At 38.8% G+C, this 23,975-nt stretch overlaps 1 protein-coding gene across 1 annotated transcript in view; it reads right to left on the bottom strand.

Annotated features, from left to right (window-relative positions):
• WDR20 (WD repeat domain 20) overlaps positions 1 to 9,862 on the bottom strand; it is an 18,115-nt gene extending 8,253 nt beyond the window's left edge. The window contains 3 exon segments of the mRNA XM_010145516.1: positions 3,116 to 4,393; positions 9,313 to 9,557; positions 9,832 to 9,862. Coding sequence (XP_010143818.1) covers positions 3,116 to 4,393; positions 9,313 to 9,557; positions 9,832 to 9,862 — 1,554 coding nt within the window.
• Between the last annotated feature and the right edge of the window lie 14,113 nt (positions 9,863 to 23,975).

Consider the following 23,975-nt stretch of genomic DNA (forward strand, 5'->3'; position numbering starts at 1 on the left):
GGGGGTTGTGGGTTGGGTTTGGTTTTTTCTCATTGCTTCTGCAAGTCCTGCAATTTAGTTTGAAGTAGCTATCGAGACAGCACATGAAGTTCACCTTGGTTCTTTTAAAATCATTCTGTGTTTTCAGATCATTGCAACAGTTCTACCATCCCATTTAGGTTTCCCATCAGGGACTGGGAAAGACAGCACGGAGCGGCAACAGCTTATTGTCCCCATACTGAGAAGAAAGTTCATAGTCTTGTTAAGGCAACCGATTTTTCTCACCACCCCAAACCTTCTGTATTAACAGGCTAACCAAAAATGAGAGTAAAAAATTGAAGGTGATGAACCCTGCGCCTCAATCAACTTGTTTCAAATTGACTTTGCCATTTCCTTCACCTCATTCTGCTCAGGAGTTAGTACCAGAGCTCAGGAAGCGCAATGCACAGATCGTGTATCCAGTGAGGAAGCTCAAGGTATGATTATGTACACACTGAAGCAGAAATTTGGAGGTTTATAAACAAACTGTCAGGACACTCTGTAAGCACTGAACAGCCTATCAGCTATCATGAGGATGAGGGCTGCAGACAGTTCTGTTTGGTTTTTTTCCACTAAGGGCAGCACCAGCCCAAGCAGAAAAATGCAGAACACTTAGTCATACACTGTCCAATTACCCAGCACATCTTTTGACGGCTATTAAAAACGAGGGGGGAAAGGTACCACTGGCTCAAAGGAAGTTATGTTACACACTGCAACCTGCTTCAGTTCTCCATCCAATTCCTTCTTTAGGCTGGCAGTGGCATGAATTTAATGAAGGTGTTTGGAGGCAATGTTGGAAAAAGCAGCAAGACTCACTCTAGAGTTGGCAGACAAAAAAGTGACAGAGTTTTAAGATCACTTGGGGACCCATATTTCAAAAGGAAGACTAGAAATAGCAGCTTTACACCCCAGAGAATGGGATAGCCTAGGATAAAACAGCTGGCGAAACAGAAATGAATGGTATATAACCCAGTAAGAAAGACATTACCATGAGTGTTTTATACTTTGACAATCTTCATTAAATAAAATTATTAAGTGCTTTCCTATAAACAAAAAGGTTGCTCATAACATCCTTCTGGCACAAATATTGTCCTATCAAACCCCTGTAAACATGCCACCAAAATTTAGTTTTTACCAGCAGAATGAGCTCACTAGAAATGCAAGTGAAATCAGAAAAACAAATTCATTTGCAAATTTCTAAGTAAATACTTCCTAAACAATATGGCATTTACATCAGTGTGCAATATATTAATTTTGAAAGTGATAACTTCAGCATGAAAATTACTTACCTGTAATTAAAGTTTTCCATATTGGCCAATACATAAATCCTGATTTTTGGTACTGCATACTTTATCTCTGAAATATTTGAAATGTCATATTCCAAATCAAAAGTCAATACACAAAAATATTTAAATTATACCCAGTCTAACAAAACCCACCTCAGCCACTGAAAATAAATGTAGTGTTTGGTAGTATGTAAAGGAGTTTTAGAGCAAAAACAAAATACAGATCACAGTAGAAATCTGAGGCACTGCTGTATAAAGTTAATTCATAAGACGTGAATTGCACTGAGTCACAGGAGTGATAACTGCTTTAGCATTTTAATTTAGGACAAAGATTTTAAATAGCTTAGTGTTTTGGAGGAGTGTTGGGGGTTTGGGCTTTTTAAATTAATGCTGGATCTGTAGTTCTTAGGCAAAAAATACTTCTAGGTAACACCCTCCTCCCTTCTCCCCAGAAAAGGGTTTACAATTTCAGTTTTAGATTCAACTTTTAAATATGCATTAAGACGCAGAGCGGACAGAGCTCTCTACACACACCTGTGTTGTGAAATTCAGTAACAGCTCGAAGAAACTTATATTATACAAACAGTTCTAAGAAAAATTAGAGTTTTCCTTAAAAGCTTATAGCAATGAAGATGTGGTATATCAATATATAGAGTACCTCCACTTTGAAAGTCAGATTTATGAACCAAATGGTTAACACCTAATGAACATCAGATTTTGATTTAAGTTGTCCAATGTGGCAATATTCAGGTATTACCAGATTGTTTCTTTTTCTTCAGGTGACATCCTACATGCCCTTTCATAGATTTTTGACAAAAACAATAGTCCTTTTTGTTAGATCAACTCTGGTACCGGTTTCGTAGCTGTATTCCTTTAAAATGTGGCTGGCAAACAAAGCTATTGTAGCACAGAATACTTTTTAATAAAATAATCACCACGTTTAGCTTCATTCAAAATTTAGCTTGCTATACATTAGACAGAAGAAAAATAAAGTTTTATCCGTGTTCAAGTGCATTAACAACAAGAGTTAAAACTAGGAATATATTTTAATGAAGGTTCAACTGATAGAACAGGTGCCATAAGGCACGAGCTTGTCGATGATCAAATTGCCTAACAAAACTGACAGTAACAGAGCACTGAAACTACTTAGCGAAAGCTTGCGTGATCTTCCCTAATGTAATAAATACGTAAATCAAAATAGAGCTCCTTGATAATACTGATTCACAATTTCAAGAGCATAAACTACAGTCAGTAAAGGGCCCACAAATCTGTGCGTAACGTGGCTGACATTAGTGAGAAGTGGTTTGACGTTAATGGCAGGCCACCACGGAAAAGTACGGAGGAAAAAAACGCTTTGGTTTTAATGTTTTCGGAGGCTCACATTTCTCATTAGCCTTAAAAGCCACAGCTTTTCTTAAGCTACTCTCATTAGGAGTGCTGTATTTTGTAGAAAACATTAGAAGGATTCTAATTATTTTAGTGATTGACAGGTTTTGCTTCAGTTTTTACATAAATAGCTTTTACCATATTGTGGTTATGCTTAAGTATAAGAACACTGATCAGTAGTTTAGATGCACAGTATTTATTTCTTCTGCTGGAAGGCAACTATACTTAATAATTATATCCAAGACACTTCAAATCATTCAGAAATATGGCATGCAGTATCCAAAAGTATGGCTCTGAAGATTTTTTTTTATTTTTTTTTACATTAAGCATAAAGAAATTTTATATTCAACATTCATTTATATTTCAAGAAAACTACCTATTCAGAGTTCTAGTTCTTTGATGCAGCATTAAGGATTAAAACTTACCACTTTACCAGGCCTTGCCCATGTGCAAATAAATCCCTCCTGACAAGCAGTGACTATACAGTCTTCAAGAAAAATTAACACAGTCAGTCTTTCATGTGCTATCTTTTTACAGATAAGAGGCTCTAACAAGGGAACATCTTCCATTCGGGGACAGAGAGGTGTTCCCAAAGTTTTAGCTGGGTCCGTTTTGGTTTTAGTAACTAGGTTCAGTTTGTCACTGCTCTTGCTAGATATATGTCCCATGCTATGATTTCTCTTGTGATCTTTTTCATGGTGTCTTTCCTTCCGATCGTGTAGCGATAAGGTTGCAAATTTACTAACGCCAGAAGCAATGGCACCATCCATGACACTGCTTTTACTGCCAGCATTTGAGACTGCGGAGTGTGGAAGGCTGTTTGACCGTGGAAGAGGAGGGGGTACAGAGTTTCCAGGTGTTGTGATACTGTTTCCATTACTTCCGGGGTTAGTTCCGCCACTTCCTGCAGGTGGACTTGTGGCGTTCATGACATTTGTATGTGTCCTTGCTCTTGAGAGAGGTTGGTGGGGGAAGAGGATATCTTCTGTAAGATCCCACAAACAGAGCTGTGTGTCCTGGCCTACTGAACCAAATCTATACGTAACGCTTACTGGACGACTGTCTGTAGAGTTCCTTTTCGAGAGCCTTGATTGCGTACTATTTGCTCGATCTCTGCCAAAATGAAGGTCTTGGAAATCGTCATCACTTCCACTAAATTCCATTGGGTCGCTCTCTTCTACACTAGTGGTATATGGATCAAATGCAACAACACTGACCCATGACTTATGTCCGTGGCCTCTCGCTATTACTCGACAGTCCACGAAAGACCAGACTGTTACCAAGTCATCCTCTCCACCTGTCACTATGTATTTCCCATCGGGACTCCAACACACACAGAGCAGTCCTCCAAAGTAGCTTTTCATTGTACCATGCAATTCCACTGAATCAAAGTTAAACACACGAAGAAAACCATCCTGGCTCACACACGCCAAGAACTTCCCATCTGGGGAAAAGGCAAATTCATTCAGGGCACCCTCACCTACTGTCCATTTAAGCAGAGGGTTTCTTGTGGATTTACTCTTGCAAGTGTGAACTGCAAAACTTTCTCCTTGTTTAAGCAGCTGGTAGTGCGGGGCTGTGGTACCACAAGTGTGCTCCACGTTATACAAGTACATATTGCCACTGGAATGAGCTACTAGGAAAAGGCTTTCGGAACCTGGTACCCATTTTACACAGGTTACTCTGGACTTGTCTATTAGTCTCTGTGAAAAACAAAGAAGATACACATCAGAAAGTCTGAAAATTAAAGTTTTAATGATTAACTGTAAATCTGAGCTTTCGGGGGGGAGACAGGAACAATACTTAAGCAAAGTGAACTCAGCGTTCTAGAAAGGAGCTACGTTACTGTATTTGCAAAAACTTATCATCTTATCAGGCAGTAAAGAAGAAGCTATTTTTAGACAAAGTGCTACCAAAGCTTATTATTATGGTCCAGTCACATTCCACAGAGAACATCCTTCAATCAAGCCACTCTGTTGTTATCAATCTAAAGGTTGCATTCTTAGGTCTATTTTTCACTGTGTAGGTGGAAGAACATGAGAAGAAAACAATCAAGAAAACACACAACAAGCTAAAGGGAAAAAAGGCAGTTACTCATCTGTACTACAGATGCAAACAAGTTACAAATCAACACCAGTAAATTTGGACTGTGGTTTTATCTGAAATCATAAATAAAATCCATTCTCTGAAAAGAAAAAAAAAAAAAGGCTTTAGGAGCCTTTACCAGCTTTTACTGATTCAGGGAGCAAAAGCTACATACACAGTGACCCTGTTATCACAGGGCTCAAAAGTTAGTAGTTCAATGCACACGGTCCAGCGAATTCAGAAGACAGCCCATACTCTTCACCTTGGAATCCCAACCCTCCAATCATTTTTCGTTCATTAGCCAAGGACCCATCTCTCAGTTACTACCTGATTAAGAAGCTTTCTTCAAAGAAACACATTTTAATAGGGTCCATCATTGCAAAAGAATGAACTCACACGTTAAATAAACACTCCTGATCATAATGCCTTCAATGCTGTATAAACCGAGAGATTAAGTTTGACTCCTAGAGTTTGCTAGTGTAGTTCTGGTGGACTTCTAAAACTTACCAAGTCAGCCACGGCATCACTCAACTGTAATTTGAAGACAAGTGATTCTTTACATGCACATTCAAGATTTGTATTTGGCATAGACCCATTGTAGGCTGAAAGAAGAGCTGAGCTACACAAAAGGCAAAAATACAAAGAGCCTAAGGAAATACCAGAACAAGTTACAAAAGTGTTAAAAAAAAAAAGAAAAAAAATCCCCCAAAACCTTGCTAGGCTGTTTATCACAAGCAAAAAACCAAACTAATGGATAATACATTGTCTGTTATCCATTCTAGGCCTGTAACTATCACTGGAAAGCAGCACCTGATCATTTTATATTACACTTTTGCATATACTTTTGGTGCTGTCAACCTCAGACCAGAAAGCCTCTCTTCTGTAATTTCTCCTTGATTAAATTAGCCATATTGTACCTGAGAGCTGAGAGATGTAACTTGATCTGGGAACTCTTCCACAAATGCCATAGTTCTAAAATAACATATTCTTAGCTTCTGTTGTGATATTTTAAATAGTTTGTCATGCTCTCATTGATACATATCATTCACACCTCGGTCATGAAGATATCACAAATATTAGACAGAAAGTTACCAGTACCTGGTACACACCAAAAGAATATGGACAGGGAACACCAGCTCACCTGGCTTGCTACAGGCAACAGTCGTACCATTATGAGACTACTGCTGATGTGGCAACAAAGCGGAATTTCTTGCTCTCTCCTCTACCAGAACAGCTCAACCTGACATACGAGCTCTACTCATAAAAGCAATTCTCAGCTTTTATACTAGAAATGGCATTTTAAGCCTATAATCATGTTGGGCTACACAATCAAATAGTCTACAGAAATCTTGCAAACCTGCTCTTTACTTCAAGGAGGCTATGAACAAAATGAGAATGCGGTCTGCAATGAGAACAGACTAGCTCAAAGAGACAAGAGGTAGAGAGACTTTAAGGTGATACATAGCAAGTGGCTACAACTCATCCCCTTCTCTACCAGCAGAGCTTTAAATTCACCAGGAAGACAAAAAACTCTGAAGTTATGACTTTCTGAAGTTTTAAAAGCTTTCAGCTGGGCTCACACACTTCTGCAGCACAACAAAACAAGACCTATAGTCAGTATGACTGGCAGGTGCATTGAACCAAATGCAGTGTCAAGCAAATCAGTGGGATAAGGAGCTTATCTTCAGTTTGACGAGAGAACAGTAAGTGAAGCAAGTTCATTCACCAGTCAGAAAGAAAAGCCAAGAGCATCTTGGTAGCCACATTTTGAACAAGCTTGAAGGGACAAAATGACAGGCCACAAAGGAGTGAAAAAACTAAGGCAATCAAGGAATAAATGCATTAAGGTCTGACAAAGAGCTTTGGCTACACAGGTACAGGAAAAGTTTATTAGGAAAAAAATGCAGCTTAAGGCTTTATTTTAAATAAGAATAAAGAAAATAAGATGAAAGAAACATAATGCAATTAGCTAGCTTGAGAATAACCAACTACCACCTGGAAACAATTGAAACTGTGAGGTATACTTGGTTGCTTTTGGGAATAAGAAAACACTAATTTAATTCTGACGCAGCTAGAAGGAATACCACTGTTGGCACAGACTGATTTTAGGTAGGCAGCCACAAGATGCATACTATCACTCACCTCAGCCTTTCAAGTCCCTACTGTCTTCTATATCAGTAGAATTTAAAAAACAAAACCCAACAAGTTAGACTGCATTAAGGCTACTGCATTTTAAGTTCAACATAACCTTCTGTGTTGTAACACATGGAGTTATTTCTCATATCACATATGACTAAGTGCTATCCTGATTGCTTTATCACAGGTGACAGTCAAAACAGAGCTCTGGGGTACCTGAATCACCAAATTACTAACAGGACAGGTAGGGAGTTTATTACTTCCAGTGCTATTGCTAAGTCTGTTGGAAGATGCAAACGGTCATTTAGACCCCTTTCTGCCAATGAAGACATGTTTAACTCAAAACCCAACAGGCACCTTCACCTTGAAGAAACGAACTGGCTCAAACATCAACGCTCACTGATGTTTCTCTGAAATGGCTTTTAGATACAAGCCAGAACTTCCAAACATGTCCAGGGCAAACTTCAATACTGTAATGGACTGATTAAAAGTATGTAAAAATTTTAGAATTGCTTGATAAGATCAGCGTAGGAAACAAGAATTTGTCATTTAACTCTACCCTACTGTGCACAGTTTTGGTAGCAGTGAGCAAATCCGTATGTTAGCTTTGTAGAAAATAGATCCCCTTAATTTGGTTTCCAGCAAAGGAGGGCATTCCTTCACTGTGGTGGGAATACCATTACAGCACAAGAGAAAAACCAATACAGTCTAACGGAAGGGGCTTCTGTGCTCCCATCACTTGCGGACTACCACAAGAACTATTCAGCCTGCAGTGCAGCTTGGCAGTGTAGACACCAGACAGCTAAACAACATCAAGGCACATAAACATGCACTTGACCTTTATGTAAGGACTTCAGCAGAAGTTTTTCTCAAAGCAACTATAGTTCAGCTACAAGAGTGGGAACTGCTCTGTGATATGAAACTAGTTGTTTATAGTATTTCTATGTTTCTAGTGCTTGCACTATTATCAGACAAGATTAAATCAGAGCTGTACTTCCACTAGCAATTTGTTCACGTCTAGACTAGTGCTCCCAGCAGTCGAGTTGCACCACTCAAAGTTTGAGGTGGGTTGTGGTTTGGGGGGGTGTGGGGGTAGGGGGCCATGTCACAGTAGTGCAGAGGGTGGGGTGTTAGGACAACGCTAAAACAAACATTTCAACTAGTTACACAGAAGTTTCTACCAGAGTACTCCACGCAACATCAAGAGATTCTCCAGCACCGTATCCCACTCAACACGAGCAGAGACAGAGCAAGTGGGAAAATGCAAGATAAGAAGAAAAACACCCCTCTTCTGATCTAGATGTAGCTACTTTTAGAAGGCTGAGGAGGAATTAGACAGTTCTAATTATAAAAGACCCCCATTGAGAACAATACTTCAATCTTCTTTGCACAAAGACAGAACAAGGCACGCACCTCTGAGGTGGGAAAAATATACTTGCTCAGTTGAAAAGCTGAGCAAGGCTTAACTTCACCTGCAAAGCTCTTATCCAGATTTTAAGTTTATTTTAAAAAAACCAAAAAACCTGCAAAGCTCTTTGCTATTACCCTCACCAATTCACTTGCAGCTAGATTAAAACACAAGCAGGAGCAAAAAAACACCCCTCAAAAAAAATAATCACCCTCCAAAACTACCCAAATTCCCATAGCTTATCCTCTGCACAAAATGCTATCAGAAGTTGTACCCATTACCAGATTTCTTTCCTCGTTAGCATCCAGACCCTTACTCTAAGAATGCCAGTACTACCAGATAATTACAGCCAGTGGTGGTGTAACTTGGCATTAGTGCCCCCCATAGTATTCCCTTCCATCTTTCCTCATTGCGCAGGAGCAGAAAGAGCAGACTGAGTTTCTTTCAGGAACATCACCTGGCCAAGACCTCATAAACCTTCAGTTTTCCCTATGCAGCTTTCAGCTGGATATCCTAGTCTTCCCCAAGGAAACCTTTAGGAATCCTTGTTACAGAGTTTCCGCTGCAACACCCTGACCATGAATATTGGTCTTTTTACTTTATTTAATATTTAGAGCATTATATATTAGGTAAATATGGGCTTAAATGTTTTCTTCATTCAGAACCAGACGCCTCAGAAACAACTGACTGCAGAGCACATGCAGTAACATTTAGATTTATAGACCTTTTATCTATCAGTTAAGTGTCATTAACTCTAGTTACAGTACTACCCAAACTAGAAAGTCCTAATTTTTAATCTTAAACCCCCAGAGATTTCTTCATTAAAAATATTTTTGTGTTGGTATTCCAAGCCAATGAAACAGCTGAAAAACAAAGGTAGTGACTGAATGACAAGCTGTGTAGGCAAACAGAGCCATCTACAGAACTTCGGGAATCTCGGTTCTTCAATATCACAAATACATTGCATGCAACAATATTAAGATTTCTACTTACTTCCTCATTAAATAATTTGCTAGTTTCTTTTTTAATAGGGTCTATAAGTTGGACCTGGCCTGCAGAGAAGCCCACTAGAAGAGACACGCTTTCTGCTGTGGCTGTTAAGTGATTGAAGTCATGGCATGTAGGTTGTGTTCCTTTGTATATCCTTTTGTCTATGGGTTTACTCAAGTCCGCAGCCTGCAAAGAGAGCAAACAGAATTAAGACAGTTTATCACAATGTGTGCATATATCCCATTTATCTGCAAATAATGTTTATGCATTCACAAAACCCTACTTTAAAAAGCAGCTTTATATTTATCAAAGACATCCGAGATGTCATCAAAAGGTTTATCTTTTCATATAATGTAAGACTTGTCCCTTTCAATTTTGCTGAACGCTGTACCTACACCTAGCCTTTGCAACTACAATGACAACCATTCAGTAACACAAAGGCTCCTGTGTGTTCAAGAACAACCTATTCCCAGGCGGCTTCTCCTGCCAGAAGAGGCATTCTGTCACACAGAGACAAGGTACCTTCTGCTTTCCTAGTAGCATCTTTCTCCATATTGAGTACAACCAATTTTGGATTAAAACCAGCATATTCTGAATCACCTGATTCTTGTACTGTATGTCTATCCTTTTATAAACAGGCAAGTGTAGGATATTGGTCTCAATAATGAAAAAAGAAACCTAGATCCTAGGAGAGCATTTACTAGGAACACTGACTCAAGATGCTGATATGGTGATCACAGAATACATTTTAAGCCATTAAACTACAAAGTAATTGTGCATCTGACGCTGAACACAGAATTCAAATATAGCCCAGACAAAATAAGTGCTAACAAAACTGAGAAAGTTCAATATAAGAAACTGAAGATCTGGCAATAAAGTGTCAGAAGAATTAAAAGGAACAGAAAAGTAATTTAAAATACTCCCTTAGTTGTGTAACCCATGTTTATCCCCATGTCACTTCTGAAGAGACAAACTGATCTTTCACCAATCAGAGATTATGACCCACACATTTAATACGCAAGATCATACAGTAGGTTCAATTTTTAAATAAAAAAAACCCTCCTATTTACTAGGTTCAGAATCTGTAATTAGAAAGCTGCAGATACTCAACAATATGACAGACCTGAGATGTAGCTATGATTTCACACTCAGACTCTAATTCTGATATATACTTTTCCAGTATTTTTAGTGAGAGGGTATCAGGTCAGCAATACAAGAAATAAAACTTCTTTGAGAAACAGGACAAGCTTTGCACAAAAGAAAATTGCTCCAGTGTATTAAACATTCGGGGATGAGGTCTAAAGAGCAGCAAATCTTTGGTGTGCATCAAACTACAGACACAAACTAGACCTGTCAGTAGGGAAAAATCCTAACTAGCTACACAGTGGATCATGTCAGGTGAGCCATTTTCAAGGCAAATTTAGCTACAGGATACACATAATAAGCATATATATGCAACGGTATTCAAGCTGCACTTATATTTTGCAGCATATATTATAAAGCAGTTTACTCAGGTATATGGCCTCCTGGTCGAAAACTCAAAAATGAGATGATGTTTCTAACTTCTAAAGTCAGCAGATAAAAAAGTTATTCTCAAGAGCGCAGAGATCCATTATAAACTAAAAAAGCGTATTAGCAATTCCTCTTCAAGGAGAACTTAAATAGCATACCAGCTCTACTGGGAAATCACAGGATAAGGTGCATGCCTACCAAGAAGTATTCACAGACACATGTCAATCGGTACTGTGAAGCCAAAAGATCAAACCCCAGAGGCCATGCAGTTCTCTCTTATGTTGTGCCAGATTCCCTTTTCCTGTATCACTACAAAATAAGTGATACCAACGGCTAACTCCCAAGACTGAGGCAGCTATCTGTCTGGAAGACCATTCCACAGAAACATATAAATGCCTCCCTCTGTACCTCAAAGAAATGCAGAGTTAACAAGGTTACCTATGAGACTAGAGATTGTGTCCTCTGGACAGAGTTCCAGCGGGACCCAATGCCCAAGACGACAGTTCTGTTTCTAAATAAACGGAACTCAGCCTGAATCGTGCTGAATGATCAGAAAACCAGACTCTGCTGGACAGCAGAGAACACACATATTCCCAGGTTGTTCTCCTTCTGAATCCTCACTATCATTTTAAGCAGCAAAGAAACAAGAGGCAGCTATTTTTGGATTGGAACTACACCTTCCCCTTTCGTCTGGTTGAGGTTTAAGATCACTAGCTTTTGGGTTTGTTATCCCACAAATTTGGTGTGACTGAAGTTCCCCATCTTCTGAAATGATGTGATAACAGATCTAGCAAGACATGAAATTCTGATAAATTAAATGTAAGCACAGCTTCTTGGTGCTTGTTCTAGCTGTTCTCTGGGAACCAGATGGCAGTGACAATCTGTCTGAATTTAAATAAAGTATAAAAAAAAAAACCTAATTCAACACAGAATTAGCCAGGCTTCTACTGACAGGGATGCCCCACCTATTATTTACTTGCAGCTAGTGTTTTCAGCTATAATATAGTTGTCTCAGGGAGATAAGTCAAATCTACAAGCACAGAAGTACACTTTTGGTTTTGATCTCTCTTAATTGAAAGACAGGGTGGAATCAATGAGCATAAGAACTAGGAGACATTTTCTTTACTTCTGCACAATATTGGATTTTGATAAGAACATCACACCTGGGCCCCAGCATTTCATTAGCTCACCACTAAGTCCATTTGCTGTAGCTATTTTGTGGAAGATCGGATTCTCAGAAAAGAGCTTTTACATGAGATCTGAGTCCAGATGTGAACTGCCCCCCTCTCAGAAGAATGGTGATGTGCTTTGAAAAAGAACAGAAAGATCTTGACATTATGTGTTACCAACATCGAGGTTAAAAGCACAGGACTGGGCATCCTCACCTCTGCCTGAGTGGGCAGCAAGCTATTTGCATGCTTCCTGTCCCAGTTTGTTTAAGATTTTCTTCTGAAAAAAAAACCAAACACTCAGCACTATTCCAGCCTGTCCTCTTTGAGAAGCTTCCTGCATTGCAAATGATCCGTGATGAGAGCAAGACTTTGTAATCACAATTGAAAGAAGGTTGGGGCATTTAATGCAAGGCTAAGAATGATACCATCCTCCCTTCAAATAAAAATCTGTGCAAGCCCTTAAAGTACATGTAACAAAGACTCTGGTATTAGCACTTCAGCCCACTGATACCTGTGTTAGAAGGCTGTTCCTTCCAACATACAGTGGTATTTCAAGCACCCTTTGGGCAAAGAAATAAGGACTAATGGTTATTAGGCCACATGAACACGGGGAATCTCACACACTTGTCTAAAGTCAGTGATACAGCTGAACAAAACAGGTGTACCTTGGGCATCAACAGCTTCCCAGTCCTGCCTCCTGCTCTGGAGAGCCTTTCATTTAACCATAGAAGAAAAATTGACCAACTTTGCCATTCAGTTCTTTGTGATGATTTCATATTCATAATTAAACATGAACCATCTAACCGTTTTGGGGACTTGTTAGCCCCATGTAGTTACTCACAGCATGCTATTTTAGCAAAATCAACTCTGCTGGGGAGGGGGGGAATCAAACAGTCTAGCAGTTGCCCATTCACCCTGAATCATGACTTCCAGCAGAAAGGCAGTCAAATGAAACTTCTGAACCACAGCTTTAAATACCTGCACACTAAGAAGAAAATGAGGGGAAAAAAACCCCAACCACCAACCAACCAACCAGTTACCTCATTCTGAAGCAAATATTTAAGATTTCAGATTCTGATTTTGGAAATATCTGATGACAGGCATCAATAACCTTGGTTCTGTAGCTGATGTAGTTCTGAGGTCAAAACCAGATTAGTATCTGTCCAAGATTCATTCTTTTTCTGTACTATTGATCTAAGACTTACCGCTTCCATACTAAGATTTCCCAAACAGAATTACATTTTTTCCAGTCAGCATTTAATCATGCTCCTTGACAGATGTGTTTTCTTCCTGCATCTTTTCTCTTCCTGACTTACATCTGCAGCTCTCTGCAAATTTTAGTTGAATGAAGTGTACCATAGATGCTACATTTCCTTCCAAGCTCAAAAATGGCCCCAAGATCAGAAAGGAGTTACTTATTAATTTATCTCAGATAATTTCAATTGTAGTCATCAAAATGCTTCCTTTAGATTCTTAATAGTATTTAATATTACATTTGCCAGGAGACTGGCTTTCAGTGGGTCATAGATGTAAGTGAGATCGAGACAAAATATTCGGTCTTTAAGCTTGGAAGTGAGGGCAAACATTTAATAAAAATTTCACTTCCGAAATCCTCTTAAGAAAATCTCTCATGCCCAGAGAATTAATTGATCTTGAACAGCAGATTACAGATTGGCTATGTATGTAGAGCTCTATGGCAAAATAAAACAGAAGATGTAAAGAACCAAAAAATCATATTTTTGAAAACAACTTTCTCAGCATTTCTGGAGCTTGGAATTCACCACTTACTACCTGTGCCTTGACAGCTCTTCAATACCTTGCTGCCAGGGATTTAATGGTCCCTGGTCTACGAACAGAACAATTTGAGAAAGCTGTGCTATGCTTGTCATAATGCTATACAAGCAACATGAGAAATCAGCTCTTGGAATTATTACTAAGTGCACTTTAATAAACTTCACAGATGCTCTTTAAACCCCAGCTGAAAAAAAAAAAAAAAGAGGCAAGGTAATCCTTGCTGCAGCACCATGGCTCACAGCATCCCCAAGTGAAAAGGGCAGGGTCTTCCCAGACAAGATTTGCTCACTGTATTAGCAAGGACACGGAAATCCATCTAAACCAGGAGGCCTCTTACAGCTTACTTATTCTTCCTCCACGTCTGTGCTGGTCTCCCTCTCCTTCCTGCAGAGCTAGCTGACGGACAGACAAAGTTGAGGAAAACAGCAAGAAAGCTGAGTTATCCTAGGCACTTCTGTAGAATTTTCTGGTAAGCTCTGTTCATTGTTTCTGTACACAAGTGTTTATGCCAGAAATACTAGCTTCAGTACTTCACACTGGAAATCCCTCTAATTATTATTAAAGGAGTAGATTTCCAAATCTTTTTTGTAAAGCCCATATATAGCTCACTTAATATTAGCAGTAAAATAATTCCTACTTACTTTACTGTTGCTTCAAGCTGGTCTGAGCTCATAGCTGACCCTGCTTTGGACAGGAGGTTAGACTAGAAACTCTAAGAGGTCCCTTCCAACCTGGATGACCCTGAAATCCTAAGCTTAGGATCAACCAAAGCATCATCTACACAGCCACTCCCAGCTTATTTAACAGGTCTGGTTTATGTCTAAAAGGAAGTTCATGCAGGAAGAAAACTACAGGAACAAGTGAGTAGTCTTTCCCTATAAAGAACATTGAAGTAGAGCAAAAGTTCTGCTTAATTTGTATGACTTACACAACAGCAAGTCCAGGCAATGCTTCCTGCAACAATAAAGCTCTCATAAAGCAGCCTTTAGTGCAGCTGACCGTGCCATAGCAAATCAGTAATAAAATAGCTTCTACAGAGACAACTGCATGTAAGATGACAGACTGCTAACTAATGGCCTTAGCTTTCTCAGTAGAAAGTTTAAAGTCTGGCAAGAACTCCCATCAGTCCCGGGATCTCTTCAGATTCAACAGCACAAACCTTTCAAGTAGCATACAAGCAAACACACATTCAGGGCCACTTCAGAAGCCCCTAGAAAACACATTAACTAGTCTGAAAGTTTCTGGAAACACTTAAGCTAAAAAGTATCAATTCACTTCAGAATTCTATGAAAAGCCAGTGGACAATCACCATTTGTAAAGTTGCCTTATTTATACGTAGCTGCAACAGGTTTCTGAAATGTAAGGACAGTTTCTTAGATACGTAAGAGCTGCTTTTTCCTTAGCCAAGTGATGTGCCTAGATTTAACGGTTGTGTAACAGTGTTTTCTGTGTCCACACAGACTAGTTTTAAGTGTGTCTTAAGCCTTGCAAAGCCATTAATGCTAGGGAAATTTTAGTTCTTTTTTTTCCAACATTGTATTCAATGCACCTGCTTTATATTAAAGTCACATTTGTAAGCCTCAAGAAAACTATTACATCATTTTTAGTTTTGCTTTTAAAACTTGGCTGAACTTTCAACTCTATGAATTGGAGCACCAATAGCTTAACACAACAGCACAACCAGGGCTGGATTTGCTGCCAATTAATATAAGGGCAAGTATGAACCATCACTAAAAATAAGCACGCACATTCACTTTACCTTATTCCTCTCTAATTGAAAGCAAGAGGATCTACGAGAAAGGGGTGAAAGCTGCACTGGACAATACGAACTCTGAAAATCAAAAACTAAGAAATTGGGACAAAAACAATTAGCAGGCAGGAAAAAGACTCTGCTACTTTTAACATACTGCCTCAAAGACTTTCCATTAATGTATCCCTCTATAGCTTTGTTCCTCTGGAAAGTCTCCAGAAAGCACAGCTGCCAATTCATGCCTGTCATGGGTTAAGGCTGGGCCAGCCCCTGGACAAATGACAGATTTTCTCTATTAACCCCTCTCCCTTCCCAAAGGGGAAGAAAAAGGGAATAAGGGAGAGAGAATTATGGATTGGAAAAGAAAACTAAAACTGCTCTAGTGAAAATAATAACAAAACAAACAAAAAAAATAAATATATATACAAACATATACAAAACCAGTATCGAAACCAACCCCCCTGATGGCAGTTACATCACTGTTATCACCGATGCTGTGGGCAGGCACTGGGGAAGTCCCAGACTGGACTCAGCAGCAGATGGGAACCACGTTCAGGAGCTGGGTACCAGAACTGGATTCAAGAGTGCACATATGGGGATCAAAGGCAGAACAGACAGAGGCCTCCTCAGACATCAGCCACTGAAGAAGAGCGTTGACCCTTGTGATCCCTCAGCTTTATACCCAACATGATGTAGATGGAACGGCACACCTTGCTGGTCAGTTTAGGGTCACCCGTCCTATCCGCTCCCCACCACAGGTGCAGCACTGCACCCCCAACGTGGTCACTTTAACAGTGACTTTGGTCTTCATAGAAGCAAATATAAGCAAGAGCCTTTCTGCACACCAGCCCCTGGTAGTAACTGTAAACACCAACCGTTATCACTTCCTGAAGCAGACACTGTCTGCTAAAATACGCCGTTAACTTCAGACAGTGCCGTCACTTAGAAAAGACTGAGCAGAAAAATAAAATCACCAAACAGAATTAATTCTATTCTAACTCAGTGTCACTCAGGGCAGAGACATTTTTACTTTCATAAATCTTAAGATCCTGATCTTCAAGATATGCTCATTAGAAATTTGGCTTCAGGGGCATATCTTCTGATGTACTTTTTCTAATACATAAATATTTTGAGTGATCTCACTTAAAAGTTCACGATAATTTGCATTTATACCCACTTCCAACAAAAGGATTTAAAGATTTATCTCCACTCAACAGAACATTTACTCTCCTAAGCAACACTGCTCCTCATAAATGGGTTCCTGTATCTCTGCAAAGGTTTTTTTACGAGTTACAAAGCACTTGATTAAATGCTGAACAGGAATATGTAAGGCACGTGACAGAGTTTCTAGGATACCGTATAAGAACAGCTCTGTTAGTAAAACAGGGACACCAAGTAATTTTATTTAACCTAATTTTTTCAAGTGTTCCACACAATTCATCCATAACAAAGTCTTAAAGATCAATTTTGCACAAAGCTATCTGTAAATTTAGGAAGCTACTTGATATTCCTCTCCTGTCTAGATTTACCTTCCACTTGGGCCCACACAAGACATGAGCTTTTAAAGGAGAAAAGCATTACCTAATAAGATTTCAGCATTTAGTCATATAGCAGACAACTATGATCACATACAGTAAGATAAAAGCTCTAGTCCAGACACCTGGACATAAATCTATGTTTAGGCAAAGATCAGTTTAGTTTTCTGAAACATCCAAAAACTAATCATATTCTGTTTCCAGAATAATTACTCAAGAAACACTCAAACACGGCAAAAAGCATGCACTGGTTTAAAATAAATCTACATGACATTAACTGAACCAATGGTTATATAACTGGAAAAATCAAGAAATGGATGTGAACACCATAAAGAACATGCATGAAGGACTGTTTCATTTACAACTTATCATAACATCATCAACTTTTAGTAAGGCTACAAACCAAAATATTTATCTGGTTCAGTATAGACAAGCACATCCTACTGAAAGTTATCTAAGGTGAAAGCACCAGTCTACCAATAACTCTAGCAAAAGACGACATTTTTATTTGAAGAGTTTAAAACCCCAGAAGAGTAGAAAAAAAAAAATCCTTTATTGTTTGCAAATCCTCATTCACTCCACAGGTGCGTGTAGAATCAGCTTACCCTTTGTTTCTCTATAAGACTGGGCAAAGGGCATTAAAGTAGGACAAGTGTATTATCACATTGGAACTACCGTAGAACAGGGAGGTTGAAGAGAATTGAAACAAGGTTTTGAATCCCACCCCCCCGAAAAAAAAAAAATCTCCTCTGTCTTCTGAGAACACTGCTGCTGCCTCCATCTGTCCCAACCCAGAGGTCTCAAGTCACTGAAAATGTTCCTTTTGAAACTGAAAACATTTTAAACTCAATGCATTACTCATCTGGTAAAATTTAGTCCCATGCTGACGCTGCTCCTTTTTAGTGGAAGACCAAAACATGCAACTTGTGACAGTGCTGTTCAAAGAGTCAGGGCACACCCAAAGCGTTCCAATGAACTGACCACAACTTTCAGCGCAGTTCTCCAGAGCAAGTCCTCGTCAGTCCTGAAGCAGTCTGTGAGCTTAGCGTCTCCAAAAGCAACCAAACAGCCTGCTCAATCCAGGAAGTAGACTGGAAACACTCCAAGTAACTTGAGCAATCTTCAGCTGCACTATAAACAAATCACTACAGCTTCAGCAAAAATGACATGACGTAACTTTTCAAAAGGTGTTTGTTTCTACACATTTAACAAAGTTAATTTTTATTATACCTGCAGAAGAAAACCTGTCCCTTTCCTCCCTGGAAGAACTCCAGTCCTGTAAATAACACTTTGCACAACACTGCTTTACAGAAAGAGCAGGAGAGCTTTAACTTGTACTTGAGAATCTAAGCAATCACTCACAAACCCCCAATGAAGAACAGCTAGCAAAAGCAGTATTTCAGTTTCCTATTTCAAAGTTCACCTCACTATGAGTGTCAGTTAATGGTATGATCGATTCAGAAAAAATTGAAACTTGGACTTCAGCGTTAATGCATTCGGCCACAGCTGTAAACAGGCCGGTTAAACTCAAACAACTTGAATATAGTCACTCTATCACACACTCCCAACAGACGTGAACTGAATTAGATATTCTATTTTGGTTTAAGCAATTAGTTGCCTTTTTTTTTTTTTTTTTTAAACAGGAAGAAGGGAAAAGAAGGCATGATACAAGTATTGTTCTCTTCCCAGTAGCTGGTCTACAGACTTTTGGCTCAACTGTAGCTCAGCCTGCTGGATAAAAACCTCTCCAACAGCAACCTAATTCAGAATCATGTACGTTCTGCATGCATTGAAGACACCTTCCTCCTCTTCTCCCCCTACTCAGCTCTTTTTAAGGACGTATGTAAGAAAGATCTTACTGTGCAGTTTCAAGTTTAAAACAATAATCTCTCAGGGCTATTAATAAACTGTGGATGACAGGTCACACTTCTATACTGGCCTCTCCCTCACTTAAAAATTGAAGACACAGATTTAACAAGCCAGGGCACATCATAATCATAGACTGCAGAACTGGCCCACGATACAAAACTTTTTACTCCAATACCATTTCTTCAACAGTGGGCAGATATATGTTCCAGAACTAAGTTCAAGAAGTAGCTGCGTTAATGGATTGCTGTCCATCCCAGATTTCTTTCAGGAAGTCATTTACATTGCAAGTACGGAGGTTTAATAACCTTTTACAGGATTATTTTTGCAATAGCTGCTACATGGAATTGCAAATATTTCCAGATTTTCTTTTAACACCCACTTTCTGCTCACTATTTACTCAGATGACTGAAGCAACACAGCTGATAAATATGTGGGAAAAAGTACCAGTTCTGAATTTTGTTCCCCTCTGATTTTACAGAATACCTTCTTGTTCCCAGGAAGAGACAACGACATCTGACATTCCTTATACACACAGCACTTACATTGCTTACAACACTAAGCAGGCCCGTCCTTCCCAGTATTTTCATGGAAGTTTTCAGCTATGACGATTTTCACCATTCCTCTGAATCACACTGTAATGATCATTTTTATTCTTAAACCTGTATGAACAGTTCTAGATAGATCTACCAATTTATTCAATGCAATACAGTTTATTCCATTCTTGTTTCTAATATACTTCCCCATTCGGTACCTTCCACTAAAGAAAAATGAGGAATCAAGTATTGATTCAGGCAGTCATCTATAGCAATCCTCTCCTTTTGGGTAGCGTTTCCAAACTGACTCAGGCTTTTTCCTCCAGTGTGTGCCACCAAAAGATTAATGGGAACAAACACTCCTGCTCATTCACTCAGCATAACTGCATCTCCCACATTTCTTACAACTGCCTCTTGCCTTGACAGTTAGTCACATTAGTCCACCTTCAATTTCTGCTGATTTTCCCTTTTCTATTTCTTTTCCCAAAGTTATGGATCTACCACAGAACTATAAATTACCATATGTTAAACTCAGAGAGATGAAAGCTATTAGAAGTTTTATTTAGTGTGGCTGATGAAGGGCCCACAGTTCATCTCTTCCTGTGGCCGCCAAGTTCTTACTCTCCTTTGTGATAAACCCTAGTATAATCTTCCGGATGTTTTCAGAGTCTACTTTTGTTTTAATTATTAAGCAATCAGTAAATCCTCTTTAAATAGGTCAGGAAAAAGCACAGACTAACCTGCAATTCACTGCAACACTTACCACTTGTCACAGTCTGGAGCTTAGTCTCTTTACAATAAAAACTCCTAAGAACTCCAGAACAAAATTTCAGCCTAATACTAAACGGCTTATTCCATCACCTCCAACACTTCATATTCAGCAATATCACCTCCTAGTTACCACAACATCAAACCTTCTTCCCAAGACACCATGAGAGTTATAGAGTCAGAGGCAAATTAATCGTAGTTTCTCAATAATAACCTGAACTGCTTTCCCTTAGCCTTCAACTACCTAACATAAACTTCAACCCAATTTACGCAATACAGAGTGATGAGGTTCGGTCACATGTTAGGGTAGGTGCACACAATCTCAATGTCCAACCTCAACTCTAGCCTTGATCTTCAAGAAGTTTTTAGAAGTAGTGTCTCTCTCAAGCCAGAAATCGACCTTTCTATTCAAGAGCTTCTCTTTTGAGGGATGAGATTCTGAAAAAGATGCATGTAAATACACACAGTAAATTACATTCAGAAAGAGAAAAATAACTGTGTGATTTGCATGTGGCCACACCTATGAAAAACTGTACAGCAAGTCACATGCAACAGTATGAGATTTTGCCACAATACACTTTCAGAATTGCAATATGAGATACCGTGCTCAGAGAGTTCAAAGATAGCTGATTAAATAGAGAAACTATCAAACTGAAAATCACCTCATTAAAACAACAGCTTGCAGATCTTTGTTAGAGTTAGCAAGCACTGAGATAAACAAATGCAGGAAAGTGAATTAAATACTTCAAGTTCTTTAACATATACAAATCATTACTCAGGGACATAGTTTAGTGGTGGACTTGGCTGTCAGGTTAATCATTAGATTCTAAGGTCTTTTCCAACTTAAACAATTCTATGAACATAGACAAATCATTAAATATGTATAGATCAGACACAGGATGTAACAAATATAATCATTAATATAGAGAAATCATTCTATCTATATACATACACACTATCCTGGTCATATCTGTTAAGGCATGGCACACTGAAAACGTGTCAACCTTAGATACATTACTTAAGTACTGTAATCGTCTCCAAGGGGCTATTCTATTCACTCACTGCCCTTACAATGAGAGGGCAAACCAACAAAGAATGTCACTCTTCCCTGCCTGTGAATATTGCCTGCTTTGTGTAACAGTCTGTATGGGCAATTAAGATTTGCTTTGATAAAGCAGGAATTTAAAACAGTGTTCTTTGCAAAACAGATTCTAATAAATTATCAACAATTGCATTTGCTCTCCAGACTTTCAGTCCACAAGTTTTCTTTTGCGTATCTTATTTTCCAAACTTTGTCATGAATTTCCTACTCTGTTTGCCATGGTAACCAAGCTGCCTGAGCCTCTACTTGAAATTCTGTTTAACTGTTTAGTGTTGCATATTGATCAAGATACATTAACATCCTAATGTATTCCAAGGAGTGAAGTGAGCACATTTCATACTAATAAGGTGATTCCTTCAACTATTACAAACCTCAAAGGATTTTTGCTGTTAAGATGGGAGAGTAATGGGGAAAGGTCATTGCCAAAGATGTGCATAAATAGCTACCAAATAAAGTGAATGCACTCAGATGTGGGAACAAGGTACATTCACTATATAAGGAGCTAGACTAGTGCAGCAAAGAGTCTCTGTTTGACACTTCTCTCCTGTGAATCAAGGCTTTGCAGAAAGGAAAATTAGTTCCAAGAGTGCATTTATATAAGAAAGGCAGTTTCCATACATTAAAACTTGTACCCTGGCAGAAAACCATTCTGTTCTGGCTAAGAGTGGTCAGGTAACTGGCTAACTTAATCAAAGCTCTAGGGCTAATATTAGCAGAGCAAAGCCCAGCCACGGTTGCTAGCTTCTCTTCAAAATTAAGAGACATCTTTCTTCAAACATTTTTCTCAAATACAGGATCATGAATACGTAAACATCTGTTTAAAGCACACAAAATCTTTCCTAATTCCCAGAAAACATACCAAACACCACAGCACGCTAAAACTTTGTATAAAGTAATTAAAAAACAGATTAGGAAAACCTGAAACAAAACAAGGCTTACTGCTTACTTTGGCCAGTTTCACTACTCCATGTATTTTTTAAAAAGTGAGGAATGACTAGTCACCTCTTTTTGCAATAAAAATGCACCCACTATTACCTTATGTTACTATTCAAGACAATCTCACCCTTTAGTCTGCTCATGACTAAAGATAAGATTAAATAATTCTGACTTTCAATGCCTGCTATAAAAATGCAGACTTACAATATGGATAATCATCTTCAAGAATACCTAAACCACAAAATAACCCCCACAAAGCTTCCCTGCAAAACTTCTGAGATACTGTTACCATAAAATGTAGCATGCTCTTTCCATGATATCTGCAAAGTCAGCTGTACATCCATTCTTTCACTGGATTTCACTGTCTCCAGCTCCTCAGTATCTCACACTTAATTTCCTCTCCTGGATCTAAAGCCAGTAAGGTAGCCTCACGGGGTACCACAGAGGTAGTTGGATTTCTAATCGCTGTAAACACATTTTCTTCATTCCAATCATCTTGGATCAGCTCAGAGAAGCTTCTGGATGAAATGTACTGCCTCCTCTTAAAATCTATTCTGTACTTTCCATAGAGACTACAGCCTATCACACCACTGTATTTTCATTATGCAGTTCAACTATCAGCAGTAGCCTACTGCAGGGCTGGTCAAAGAGCAGGATCCTTCTGATTTAATAGCAAATTTTGCATGATTGATATTCATGGGATATATGGCAATGTCTGTCACACATCTAGGTAAAGTTTTGTATTATTTATTCTCTCCTTTCTTTGAGAGCTCTAAGAGTCAGTGATTGCTTTGCTCAGCTAATTAAAAAAAAAAAATCACCCTCTTCTTTCTCCAGTTTTACATTAGACACCATCTTCTAGTAGCAGGAGTTGAAATTCACTTTCATCAACACAAGTAACCAAAATTTCATAAAATATTAAAGCCATCTTTTGCAATGCCTGTACAATGGCACTAAAGATATTTCCTTCTTTCTATGGGTAAACCTCATTTGATATATCTTTGAATCACATTTACCTCCTCCTGCCTTCAACGGCTGTATCACAAGCTTACTCAGCTTGTAATCAACATTACATTCTGGTTATCATCTTTCCAAAGTTTTCTGGCTGAAGCAAAAGTTCCCTCTATTTTTTCAATTAAATTTCACTTCAGTTACTGTTCTGATATCGGCTTGTTTCTCTCTATAAAATACTCTGATTATGAACAACCACACCTCCCAACTCTGAGAATTTTGCCGTCATATATGTGCTCTGTCCCAACGTTACTGATGAAAACACTGTGTTTCAAAAACCAGTCCTAGAATACCTCAACTTGGAAGCTCTCTTCTCAACAGCTGTCACAATCCCTGTAATCAATAAAATATGTAAAAAGATATCAAGAACTCAGCATTTTAATCTCTCCCCGTTTCAGAACAGAATGAATTTAAGGTTCTAGAACTCCCTCAGTTAAAATACCTTAGTTCAATCGCTGTAAAATTGCTAGTTCATGGAAGTTACAATTCTCCCTTACTACCAGAAAGGGTGAGCACCTGAACTTCAAATAAAGCTGCTATCTAATACATTAATGTTTTCCCACCGCTGGGAGACAATGAACTTTAAGAAAAAAAAACAGCTAACACAGAAGTGTTCTACGTCAGAATGTCAAAAGCTGAAACTGCAAGTGGCTCAAAGCAGTTCAGAATTCTCGGGTGTGGGGG

Source organism: Buceros rhinoceros, unplaced genomic scaffold (genome assembly GCF_000710305.1).
Source record: "Buceros rhinoceros silvestris isolate BGI_N320 unplaced genomic scaffold, ASM71030v1 scaffold30221, whole genome shotgun sequence".
In the NCBI taxonomy this organism is placed as follows: domain Eukaryota; kingdom Metazoa; phylum Chordata; class Aves; order Bucerotiformes; family Bucerotidae; genus Buceros; species Buceros rhinoceros.